This window comes from Arabidopsis lyrata, assembly GCF_000004255.2.
Source record: "Arabidopsis lyrata subsp. lyrata unplaced genomic scaffold ARALYscaffold_6, whole genome shotgun sequence".
Taxonomy (NCBI): Eukaryota; Viridiplantae; Streptophyta; class Magnoliopsida; order Brassicales; family Brassicaceae; genus Arabidopsis; species Arabidopsis lyrata.
The window spans coordinates 5944162-5956402 of NW_003302550.1; the positions used below are offsets into that span (position 1 = coordinate 5944162).

Genomic DNA, 12241 nt, shown 5'->3' on the forward strand with positions numbered 1-12241 from the left:
GATTGACAAATTATGATTGCTAGTAACGGAAAATATTACGAATAATTGGTAGTATATCCTAAGATTTGAAGGTTACAAAATATGTATATAATTGTATCATATGGTATGTTGTTATTTTGCATAGGAAAAAACATTAGATAAATTTGCACCTTTATCAAAATAAAAAAAATAAAAACATTGATGTGGCGATAGAGATCGGGCTAAAACGGCTCGGCTGAGAGGGAAAACGCGAAGATTAGGACAAGCACGTGTTGAATGACCAGTAGGCACGCACGGGCCTCTACCGTACCTTTGCCTTATTTTCAGACATTGAGATGGTTAGTTGATGGTGCGTCACTAAAGTAACGGGCCTGTTTCGGAAGTTAAATAATTGAGCTTACGTGGAAACTTCTGGTTGGTTGTGGTTTTGATCGCCGAGCCACCTGGTTGGTTTGGTCCGGCTGCGAAAATGTCCGATTTTCAACAGAAATACCAATTATTTAATAGTACACTAATAATTGGCTCTTAATGGTCTGTGTCGTCTCTCATTCAGTCACATGCGAAACATGCATATTTTGTGTTTCATATCAAAGTCGTAATTTTCGGTTTCTAATTTTTTTTTACGGCTATTTATTTATGGAAAAATGTTTATCAGCTACACGAACGAGACGTCATCACATCATCACACATGCAGACTTTAAAAATGTCTCGTTAGCTACACAAACTATTGTTATCACATACGGACATCCCCGAACTAACGATAGTCATGTTGCAAACACCATAACCATCTAATTCCAGTGTACTGGTTGCCGGAATATGGCGTTGACCACGTTGACTGACGTTGACCGATGTTGACCGGCGTTGACCAAAAAAATTTTCAATTTTTTTTTTTTCTTTTTTTACCACAAAATAATATTCAAACAACCGAAAAGAAAAAAATATTTTTTGTGGTAAAAAAATGATTGCCAAAAGGAAAATGTATATTTTGCTATATTAACAAAATAAAAGTATATAAATTCATTTTTTCTATTATTTCTCTTTAATTTTTTTTTTTTTTGTCATCTGAAATTTTATTATTGAAACTTGTTGAAGAACCAAGGTAAAATACAACGCCCAAAAAAGGGAAACTAAGCCGGCGGACAACAGAAAAGTCTCCAGAAACTAAGCCAGAAGAAAACGATAATTCTCCGGAGTCTAAGCCCTAAACAAGAGAAACATGAACACAATACAAGACATGAATTTTTAAACCAAAATCGAAAGGAATCGAAACCAAAACCTAAGTATAGAGGCAAACAAACTTAAATCCAAACAAAAACACTCAAATTATTTCTCTTTAATTTATAAACACCATAATATATGCTTTGATTTGTGGTGTTTACAAAGATATATATATATATATATATATATATATATATACTTTCAAGTTTCAATTACATATTATATATATATATATCAAAGGTCATATATTTTTTCAAAAGAAAAAGATATATTTTGTTTTTAAAAATAAAACCAACATTTGAATTTATAAGAAAATGATTGCCAAAAGGAAAAGGTATATTTTGTAACAAAATATAGCACATGAAAAAAATATAGCACAAGAAAAAAATTATGGTCTATTTTTTTTGTATATTTAGTTATATTACAAAAAATTTATAAATTCATATTACACAAATTATATTACAAAATATAGCACAAGAAAAATATTATGGTCTATTTTTTCAGTATATTTAGTTATATTACCAAAATATATAGAAAAAATTTGTTGTATAATTTTTTAATGGTATATTTATTTTTGCTATATTTTGTTATATTTTTAAGTAAAATTACATAATAATTTATTTTTTTTCAAATTTATTTTTTTTATCAAAAATAAATAAAAAGAAAAAAAAAATTAAAATATTTTTGGTCAACGCCGGTCAATGTCGGTCAACGCTGGTCAACGCCGGATTCCGGCAACCGGTACACTGGAATTAGATGGTTATGGTGTTTGCAACATGATTTATGTTAGTTCGGGGATGTCTGTATGTGATAACAATAATTCGTGTAGCTAACGAAACATTTTTAAAGTCTGCATGTGTGACGATGTGATGACGTCTCGTTCGTGTAGCAGATAAACATTTTTCCTTTATTTATTGTAGCCACATTTTTGTTCCCACGTTGGAAAGTCGAAACTCCTATTCGCCTTTTAAAAAAAAAACTTGTAATTCGTTTCCTAACTCAAAAGTCAAAACCAGTATTTCATGGGGTTTTTCTATTAATGGGCTTTTTATCAACTGTAAATGGACTTCTTTAGTAGGTTTAATAGTGAGCTTTTCCCCGAACGATGCCGTTTTGACCAGAGACGATCAGACGAACGCGTTCCGGCTTCTTCTCGTCGAGTTCTGAGGTAAAAGTAGGAAGAAGAAGCATAAGAGAGAGTAAGCAAAGACTGAGAATGGAAAGCTTGGACACTAATTTTCCTGTGCGCCATAGAAATATCTCCTTTGAAAGCAAGGTGATTTGAAAATCTATCGAATAATTTTTCATGGGATTTTGCTCGATTCTTAATAGAAGATGTTCGTTTTATTGGTGTTTATTTGATCAAATAAAGTCTACTTTGCTTTGATTTTGATATCTGTAGAAAATTCTACTGTATGAAACAATTTTAGTGTTGTGAAAGATCATCCAGATCGAGTAATTTCTAGTGTTTGTTTGAAAGGGAAACAAGACAGAGATTGTGATTTGCAGCTATGAAGATCATATCCTTGTGAGTATCCGTGTTTGTGTTAGAGATTACTTCGTTATGATGTTTGAAGTCATAGTTTTGTCTCTCTGAACCTCAACATAACTTTGTTTCAGGTCATAGCAACACAGATTGGAGCCATGGGAACTATATTGCACGCAAGGTCTCTGATAATATATTTATGATACTGTTCATCATTCTTCTGTTTTGTTTTTAATTGGGGAGTTATGCCTAACGATGTTCTTGTCTGTGCTTTTTCTAGAGGAATGATCTTGATTGTTCTTGATTTATTCTGTCTCAGTAAACCTAAAATTGTGTTTGTGCCCCAACTGGTGGTCTCTGTTGAACTAGTTTGTGGTGATATAATTAGTTATTGTTCATGCTTCTAAGATATTCTTGAGGAATGAAATTGCTTGTTCTTGCTTTGTTTGGTCTATCGCTTTAGCGGTAATCTATATTGCTTAAGACGATCCGAGTTATATATATGTTTAAAACGAGTGTTTCTTTGTTGACAGGAAGGAAGAGGGCATGTCAGTTGAACCAACATTTAGTGTTTCAGTGATATTTGGAAAGCGAGACGAGGTAAATATCTTACTTATCGTGGTACATTCATAATTTCATATAGCTAATTCCTACAAAAGTTTACTGAAAATTTATGTTTCTTGAAGCCAATGCTGACAGCAACTGCTCGAAGACTCATTGAACACATAAGGTCTCTCTCTCACCTTCAATTTGAATCTTGTTCTTTCTCCTCCATTTTTTCTTTTTCTTTTGTCTGATTAAGATGGAACACTAGAAAGTGATCAAACTGTTATAGTGATGCAATCTCTTTTGAATTCTTCAGTTCTATTGTTCCCTCGAAGCCTCTGGTTCTCTCACTTGGTCTCAAAGATCATTCTTCGGTACTCTTACATTTTATTAGAAACATTTATCTGAATCTGGAAAAGTCTGCAAGAAACCGATGATACTTATAGACTATATGTGTTCTTTTTGTAGGAGACATTGAAGGAAATAGTAGCGACGGTGATTGAGAATCGCCTTTGGTAATACATATTGTTGTCCAGTTAAAGGATAACGAAAATTTGTCTTATATTTTGTTCTTGGTTGAAATAATGAATAAGGAGTTGTGGAATCTTTTCTTGTTAATACAGATAACATTGTTTTTGAGATAGAAAGTTAACCACAATTAAACATTTTTTCACACAGGAACATAATTAAACAAAGAAAATAATAGTATCTTGTTTTCTTAGCACATCATAAATCACACATAAGTAAAGGAACACTGGGAAGAACCTCCCCAAAAAGAAGAAAAACATTTGTAGTAGTTTGTCACATAATACAAACCTGTCAAATAAATTACACGGAATAAAAATATAAAACACACAAATCTTCTCTCTTCATTCTTTTGCGTTGAAAGGGAAATTTTGTGTTTTTACTCAAGATTCCCAGTTTCATATATCTGAGCCTGTAGTTTGTTGTCTCGATGGCTTTTGAGACTCAATCATTTCTGTGTGTTAATGCGTTCAACTGATTCTCCAACTGCAGATTATAAGAAAAAGATGCATATGATGCAAATGTGAAGGCTTGTATCTCAACATCTATTGGTACTGTGTAAATGTTTATAAGATCCTATCACAAAAGCAATTGATAGTAAATGAAGTTCACTCATTATCTCATAAGAGAAAAGACAAACCTGCCCATTTTTCTGCTTCTGTTTCTTTAGTTCTTCTGTTAGGCTCGAAAAGCTTTAAGATCAAAGATGAAAAGAAAACATGTAATTCAATGTTGACGTTAAGTAAGAACAAGATGCGTTTTAGCTTGGTTACGTTGGTTCGCAATAATAACGTTGAGACATTTCATGATTAGTAATCAGGATCTTGGTGAAAGAAAGAGATGGATATACCTTTGTTGTAGTAGCATCACTTGGGACTGAAGTTCTCTCTCTCGTGGCGTTGCAGGAGGTGTCTACATAAAGATGATATCAATTTCAGGTTAGTGGATACTCGAAGATTGGAGATGATTACCATTTGATTCGATGAATTTTTTTTCCTTCTTCATTTACCTGCAGTAGCTCATCGACATTTGTCTCGGGGGATCCAGGCTGCTTGGCTATGAAATGGGACCAAAAAGTGCAAAATCAGAAAATTTTGGTTGAGTTCTTTAATAAAAAGGCAAATACTACAGAACCAATCTATAGGCGGAAGAGGATTATAGTACCAGAGGTTTGCTCCACGTATTTGATTAGTCTCAAAATCTCTTCCTGCCAAGAGAAGAGTATTTAACTAACGACTTTAAAGTAATTTTCCTTCTGGTTTTAAAATATACCCGTTGCATGGCGTTTTGCTGCAAAATCGACTGAATTGATGGAAGGATTGAGGCGGTTGTCGCATTGAGGGAACTCGGGCTGCTTGAACCACCACTAAATGGTGTGAATGTAGAGTTTGTAGATCCCTGATTGTACCAAAAGCAGAAACACATCTTCAGATTTCATAAACACAATTAGAACTATTCCACATACTGCCCTTTCATGTATCTATCATTTCTATGGAAAGACCATATAGCTTCAATGAAGATTAGTAAGCAAATGAAGGCTATAGACTACGGTACTTGTCATACCTTGGGACTTAGATCTGCTGATGTAACCTTAAACCGTCCCTTGTGCTCCACATGCGGGACTTCTGACGTCTCGTCCACTACATAAAAACGTATTTGAATTGAACGCTCTATACAAACTACATGTAGACTAATGAGTAGGTGGGGGTTTACCAGAATCCCTTTTTGTGCGATACAATGATCCGCTGTAGCTCCGCTCTGTTTGATATCTACGCTGTTGAAACTCCCTGCAGAAATCAGTCAGGTGCTTTTAAAATTAACTCATTATTCAGATGCATAGAGTAAGAGCTTCAACGTGAATGAAGTATGTTAAGATAGGTTGAAACACTAAAATAAAGTACTGAGAATGCTAACCTGTCAGCCTCAGATGTGATTCTTTTTGGAGAGAAAGTACTCTCTGGTATAATTGAACCGCTCAAATATTTTTTCTGTTCGGAAATGACATGACGTGGTAAAGAAGTGTTTTGTGCTGCAGTGTCTTCTTCTTTTGTGGTATCAGCCAGAGATCCAATGGAAGCCTTTGTTAAATGCTGTTGTCCAGAATTTAAATTTGCATCTTTCCAATCAGGAGTAGTTGCATTATCCTCGTCCTCACTGATATCAAAGCAGCCTCTGCATCATAGCACAGGTAACACAAAGTTCAATCCTTTTTTTAAAGATCAGAAACATTTACAATTTCAATACGATATAATCCAGAATCCAGATATGTAGGAGTTAGATAATGGAGATTTGAAGAATGTGATGTACTTGAGTGCTTGAAGAGGTTTGATTGGAAATGAGGCGAAAGAACTCTCTAAATCATGAATATCGTTCAGTTCGTCCTGAAAAGAAAAAAAAAACAAAGAAAGACATGTTGAGTTGACAAGATCACACTTAAGATTTTATAAGGATTCCCAAAAGCAGGCAGATAAGAGTATAGAGAATCGTTTCAAATAATACATCTTGACTAGGAGCTGTTGCTGAGCTGCTAGCCCTTTCAGGGGAAAGAGCAGATTCATCCTGTCTTTCACATTGCTTTTGGTTGAAATCAGGCTCTTCAGCATGTGAAGTATCATCATCTGAAATCTACAAGGCTAACAATATTAGTGACTACCCTGTATAATTAACTAAATTAGAAAAACTATTAACTTACAAGGGCAGCTTGAGTTTTTAGGTCCTCGAGATTGAAATTCCAAGCGCTTATTCCCCTTATGTATTCTTGCTGCAGAGAAACAGGAAGTCTGAGTTGGATGTAAAAAGAATTCAAACACAATCAAACTTAAACACCAGAAGATGTTCTTGCAAATCTCAGGCTACAAAATTAGCAGCTTAAAGACATATTGCAGAATATTGTCAAGCAGAAGGATGAAATCTTTGTTTCCTAATCCTTGCCTGTGATAAGTGCGCTTCATATTCAGATTTGTTTTGCATTAGGAGATCAGCTTCCTTTGACTGAAAGAAAGAATTCACATATAAATTAAGCGTTTCCAGCAATTTCCTTCCCAGCAAGAGACAGAATAAGTTTAAGAGGATGGGCCAAAGACCTTTATTTGTCTATAGCGATCACCTAATGGAGGAAGACCATTTAGAATTGTTTTAACCAGGTAATCAGCTGGACGTGCATGTTTGAAGAAAGGGTGCTTTAATAGCTTTTCTGAAGTTGGACGCTTCTTTGGGTCCTTCACCAGGCATGTACCCACCATTTCCTTGAAGGCCTGTTAAGGGAAGACAACCATTAAGGTAGAGAAAAAAACACAACAAGCTATATGATACAACCAAATTGTGACCACTCACGCACTTTCGAGAATCTTTTGTCTCTCTCGTAGTCAAGTCCAGGAGGTGCATTTTGTAAGGTCATCAGCAAAACCTACCAGTGATTACCAGAAAAAGAAAATACACAAATTGAGTAGCAGAGAGCAGTGAAGATCAATACAAATCAAATTACATCATCATAACTTTACCTTCATTGGCGGATATTTAGAAAATGGGGCATGACCATGTGCCAGTTCAAGTGCTGTTATTCCAAATGACCATACATCTGCTCTGTGACAGGAAATTATATCAGACAAAACACCTGCATAACATGGTGGGGAAGTAATCTTTTAGTGTAAATGCAGAATTTAGAATTTATTAGCATCAGCTTACTTGAAATCATATCCATGTAGTTGCTGCATGACTTCAGGAGCCATCCTGTGCAGAAACAAGCATTAATCAGAAATTCTGTCTAAGATGTATCTGCATATACCCACAGAACATGGCATTACTAAAGCTGAAAAAGTACCAGCATGGAGTCCCAACAAATGTATTTCTGGAACGTTGTCTATCTCCCGTATCAAACATGCAAGCTGATACTCCAAAGTCTGCCAACTTAACGGCACCATTGGAATCCAATAAAATGTTTCCAGCCTGCAAAGGAAGCCATATGTATTGATAAAAATGATAACACATTCCCACCACTCAATAGGGGAGGGCAATAAACCAAAACGGTCCAGGGATAATTGAGGAAAGTACTATACTAAAGGGAGATTTTGCAAGCATATACCTTTACATCCCTGTGGATATGCCCATGAGCATGAAGATATACAAGAGCTTTCAGAGTCTCACGAAGTAAAGTAGCGATAACAGGTTCCTCGAATCCATCTGGATATGAAGACTTTATTATATGGAGACAGGATCCTCCAGCCATGTAAGGCATCACAACCCAAAGCTGGTGTCCGGCGGTAAATGAGCAATGAGCTTGCAACACATTTGGATGGTTGATCAGACTCATTGTTTGCACCTCTCTCCGGATCCCATCCTACAAGCAATTCAGTTCCTATTCATTCGGATTCACAAAGACAACAAAAAATCCATGGTGTTCACAACTGCGTCTAATTCTTTACCTCTAGCTTAAGCTCGTACAACTTTAACATAAAAATATAAAAAGAGAAGATAAGATCGAAACATGCAACTAAAATTTGACAGGTTAATTTGAAGTTCTCTAATTTCGAAGACAATTGAACTACAATTGGACTCGCACTTAGTAAAGCATGAAGCAGGAAAACAAAAAGAAGAGAAAACTAAAACTCTATCTTCAATAAGTAACCCCAGAAAAGTACACTGGCAACGACAGCTAGAAACTAGGAATAAGAAAGCTGTTCTTTCGTAGTTCAGAATAAGAATGAATAAGAGTTCCTACCAAATCGTTGTTGCACTTTTCCAGATCAAGAACCTTGATAGCAACTACCACATTAAGCGGTATGCACAAAGCTCTGTGCACTGTCGCACTGACACCATCTCCAATTTCTTCATATAACTTGTAGTCTTTTGCATTGAGAGGAAACTTTTTCTCTGAACCCGATTCCATAATTTTCACTTTTTTATCTTCTTAAAGCATATGCTACACACCTTCGACCCCGTAAGTTTCAATAAATATACAAAAGAGGTCGACTGAAGAGAGCATCAATCTGTGGGTGGTTTCTTCCAATTCGCCAGCATTTTACTTTTCTTCAACGCCGAGCAAATACGGAAACATCATCAATGCCATATCACCAACAAACTTATCTGCGCAAACAGAGCAATTCCAGTAAAAAATGACGACCAAGTCTTCTTCATATGATTAAAATTGACAACACAGCGGAATCCCGAAATCCGAAAGCCTATAAACTCAGAAACATCTTCTTTTGGGACACAAGCATTAAAGTTCCCTAAATCCTGCAAATGTACAATTGAATTGATACCAATTTCACAATCCATGGTTTCCGCATTCGTTCTCCATGATAAATAACTAAAGGATTCGATCTATCCCAATAATTCCCAGACACGCATTCAGATTTGCTCTCAAAAGTTTTTCTACACCACACAAATTGATCATCACCATATCTCTCAATCAGATTTGAAAAAACGGAAAAAAAAAACCTCCCGACTATGGAAAATTTAACAACGCAGAAATTAGGAGGAGAAAAAGAAACCTGATAATTTTACCATTACGGAAACAAATTCGAAAGGGAAAAAAAAAAACAAATCTGGGAGAAGAAACAACGCTGACCTCAAGTCAAATCAAAGGCGGCGTTACTTAAGCTGACTTCTTCTGCTGCTGCTCCTCCTGTTACGCATGAAACGAAAGCGACGTAGACACCGCCGTCGATTGCGGCGGAGGCGACGGCGGAGCTTGATAATCTGCGATCGATCCGCTAAGGAGACAAAATAATTTGAATTGGAAGCACGAGATTAGATTAAAGAATCTTGTTCGTTATTGAGTTTCTCTCCTCCTCTTGTGTTGTTAGCTTTTCTGTCGTCTGGTTTTCGCTTAGCAGAAAGAGAATCTCGAGAGGAGCTAAGAGAAACGGTTTAACCGTGTCAATGTCAAAAACCGATTTTTACTGGTTCAATTGTGTACCGATATTTGGTTCAGGTTGGCTTTTACCAGATCAGAAAGTTTGTTGAATTTGACTATTTTCACATGAGATGTGTAAATTATGTTGTAACTTGTAATTGACGGCTGAGAAGTAATCCACCTGGTGAACACGATTTGTGTATGTAATATTTTCAAAATAAAATAGGCAAAAATATTGTTACTACTTACATCATAAAATTCGTTGACAAATATATATATATATATATATATATTATAATTTATGATTAAATAATTTGAACCAGAAACAATTTAAGTATTAATTGATGAAAATTTTAGATGAATCAAAAAAGATATATTTTTCCTGATAACAGTTGAGTTGTAATAATAATCCCTATATTTTAAATTTCAAAGACAACCACAATATATATATTCTGTTGAAGGCATTTTCAGTTTGACCATAGTTTTATTTAATGCTTCTACATCATGTTATATGTTTCATGTAAGGTAAAATTATTTATCGTGTATGTAAGAAAAATAAAACCGTTTATTATTTTTGTGAATGATAAAATCACTATTTAAGTAATAGATCGTGAATATAAAAATAAAATAAAAAGGACAATCACCAGCTAACAATAGATGTCATTTCTAAATGATCGAGAATAATACCTATAAATTTATAATCTAACAAAAACTTGAACTGTAGAAATTGAATGATTAGGACCTTGCTAAGTTTACCGGGTACAGAACCGAACTTCCGGTTCCGGTTCTGTTAATCGATATGTAACTCGATATCGTACCGATATTCTAAATTAAGAACAAAAAAGAAACTCGAAGTTATCGGGCTGGCGAAGAGATGATTCATGATTGCTAGGAGAAGGTGTCACTGGGGTCAACCCCTTGTCTTGATTGGGTGGAAATTGCTTTCACGATAATTATTTTCATTTCTATAACAAAACAAAACAAGAATTTTTTTTTGGGTAAACTTAATACAAGCTGTCAATTAGCGGTAAAATAAAGGAATTATACTCTAGTCAAATGAGAATAGTTTGCATAAATTTTATAGATGATGTTGACAAAAAAAAAGTTGAAACTTGAAAGAAGAAAAAAAGTTGATTACTACTATTTCTTCTTATTTCTCCGCATGTGCTTGGGAAATATAATATGGACAACAATATCTGGAATATTGTTCAAATACAATTATATACTTTTATGATGGATATATAAAACTAGATACAGTATATTCGCGTTTTGATTAAGATCTGTTATTCAATCGGACTAGCTGACTTTGTTGCGAGTTTTTTAAACACGTTATGATGATTCATAATTAGAATTCAGACAGATTCTTATTAATTGCTTCTTTACTATTTTCTTATCCTCCTAATTTTTGAATAACATAGTTATATTATAGTGGGAAAAATATTCTCATACAAAATCTACTATGTTCAATAAACAATGTAATCTGCAATTTACAAGAATAAAGCAGGCATATGTAAATAAACACTTGCATATACTTTCTGCTGAAATTTCACCTTATAAAAAAATTATTATAGCTTATATTAAACTATTTATTAATTAGTGTACCATATAGTTTTCTTTTTCTATTAATACACTTAAGAAATATGACAAAATTGAAATCGTCTAAAAGTGTGCATTAAAACTACAAACGACCGTTTTTGTAAAACAAAAATCAAATTTAATATTAAGGTTTAGATTATACATTCGACCCTCAAAATAACGATTAAAAATATGAAATAAAACAAATCATAGTTACATTCAACTTAAGAGATACATCCATTTTTTATTTGCAAATATCAATATGGCCGACAAAATTTATAAATATACTTGATTTATATTATGCTACAACGTTTGGAACCGACGACAATAATTTTTATATTCTAAACTCTAAAACTAAAAAACACAAGATTGATCGATCAGTGTTGGATATGATCGTTGGCCAAACAAACAATCTAGGAGATTTCATTTCATAACTCAATAACGGACGAGATATTTTTATAAGCGAATTTTTCCCAACAAAATATCTTTATACATAAATAAAGATATACTCCCTCCGTATTTTATTAATTGTCGTTTTAGGATTTTCTTTTTTTAAAAATTAGATGTCGTTTTCAAATTTTTATGCAAAATTTTTTATTTTTTAATGTTTTATGATATCATAAAACATTAAAAAGTAAAAAAATTTGCATAAAAATTTGAAAACGACATCCAATTCAAAAAAATAAAAATTCTAAAACGACAATTAATAAAATACGGAGGGAATATGTTTGTATTCAATAATGATCTTGTTCGAAGAAATGGATATTTACAAGTGGACTAATTAATGCTTGTTTTCTTATGCCGAACTTGTCAATCAAGAATGCATAACATAATACTACTAAGGAGAGAGTCCATAAAAAAAAAAAAATCCTTCACTTTCTTTCTTTCTTTTTTTTTTTTTGGGTCAAACACACTTCTTTTCTTTCAAAATACTGTTTGAAACAAACAAAATTATAACAATTTAAAACGGAAATAATTTGGTAGATTTGCAAAGTAGTTGTGCTTTGTAATTACGTTCAACAGAACAAAATTTGATAAAACTAGTAGTTGTTATAAAC

At 33.7% G+C, this 12241-nt stretch overlaps 2 protein-coding genes across 4 annotated transcripts; one reads left to right on the forward strand and one right to left on the reverse strand.

Annotated features, from left to right (window-relative positions):
- The first annotated feature begins 2236 nt into the window (after nucleotides 1–2236).
- On the forward strand, nucleotides 2237–3887 carry LOC9309755 (proteasome assembly chaperone 3). Its single transcript, XM_002871581.2, has 7 exons — nucleotides 2237–2473; nucleotides 2678–2725; nucleotides 2818–2864; nucleotides 3217–3283; nucleotides 3370–3413; nucleotides 3546–3603; nucleotides 3698–3887. The coding sequence occupies exons 1-7, from the start codon at nucleotides 2414–2416 to the stop codon at nucleotides 3746–3748; spliced, it is 375 nt and encodes a 124-aa protein (XP_002871627.1). The 5' UTR covers nucleotides 2237–2413; the 3' UTR covers nucleotides 3749–3887.
- Nucleotides 3878–9754, reverse strand: LOC9307697 (serine/threonine-protein kinase BLUS1). Of its 3 annotated transcripts, none has more exons than XM_021021767.1 (21): nucleotides 9321–9754; nucleotides 8472–8836; nucleotides 7836–8090; nucleotides 7575–7699; nucleotides 7439–7483; nucleotides 7255–7336; nucleotides 7092–7160; nucleotides 6838–7008; nucleotides 6686–6745; nucleotides 6447–6515; nucleotides 6254–6379; nucleotides 6062–6135; nucleotides 5669–5926; nucleotides 5468–5541; nucleotides 5318–5394; nucleotides 5027–5152; nucleotides 4919–4961; nucleotides 4764–4810; nucleotides 4605–4666; nucleotides 4395–4446; nucleotides 3878–4240 (listed from the first exon to the last, which is right to left on the reverse strand). In XM_021021767.1, the coding sequence occupies exons 2-21, from the start codon at nucleotides 8637–8639 to the stop codon at nucleotides 4199–4201; spliced, it is 2025 nt and encodes a 674-aa protein (XP_020877426.1). In that variant the 5' UTR covers nucleotides 8640–8836; nucleotides 9321–9754; the 3' UTR covers nucleotides 3878–4198. The 3 variants fall into 3 exon arrangements, with proteins under 3 accessions (XP_020877426.1, XP_020877427.1, XP_020877428.1); XM_021021768.1 differs by having other exon boundaries at nucleotides 3913–4240; nucleotides 8472–8986; XM_021021769.1 differs by lacking the exon at nucleotides 9321–9754 and having other exon boundaries at nucleotides 3913–4240; nucleotides 7836–8108; nucleotides 8472–8564.
- Nucleotides 9755–12241: the final 2487 nt, after the last annotated feature.

Bases quoted from the DNA above. Each gene is read 5' to 3' on its own strand.
- LOC9309755 (XM_002871581.2), top strand. From the start codon at position 2,414: ATGGAAAGCTTGGACACTAATTTTCCTGTGCGCCATAGAAATATCTCC. The intron at 2,865-3,216 runs GTCTCTGATAAT...CTTTGTTGACAG, and splicing joins GGAACTATATTGCACGCAAG to GAAGGAAGAGGGCATGTCAG. The intron at 3,284-3,369 runs GTAAATATCTTA...TGTTTCTTGAAG, and splicing joins TATTTGGAAAGCGAGACGAG to CCAATGCTGACAGCAACTGC.
- LOC9307697 (XM_021021767.1), bottom strand. From the start codon at position 8,639: ATGGAATCGGGTTCAGAGAAAAAGTTTCCTCTCAATGCAAAAGACTAC. The intron at 5,927-6,061 runs GTACATCACATT...GCTATGATGCAG, and splicing joins AAACCTCTTCAAGCACTCAA to AGGCTGCTTTGATATCAGTG. The intron at 4,962-5,026 runs GTATATTTTAAA...TTCTCTTGGCAG, and splicing joins AGCAAAACGCCATGCAACGG to GAAGAGATTTTGAGACTAAT.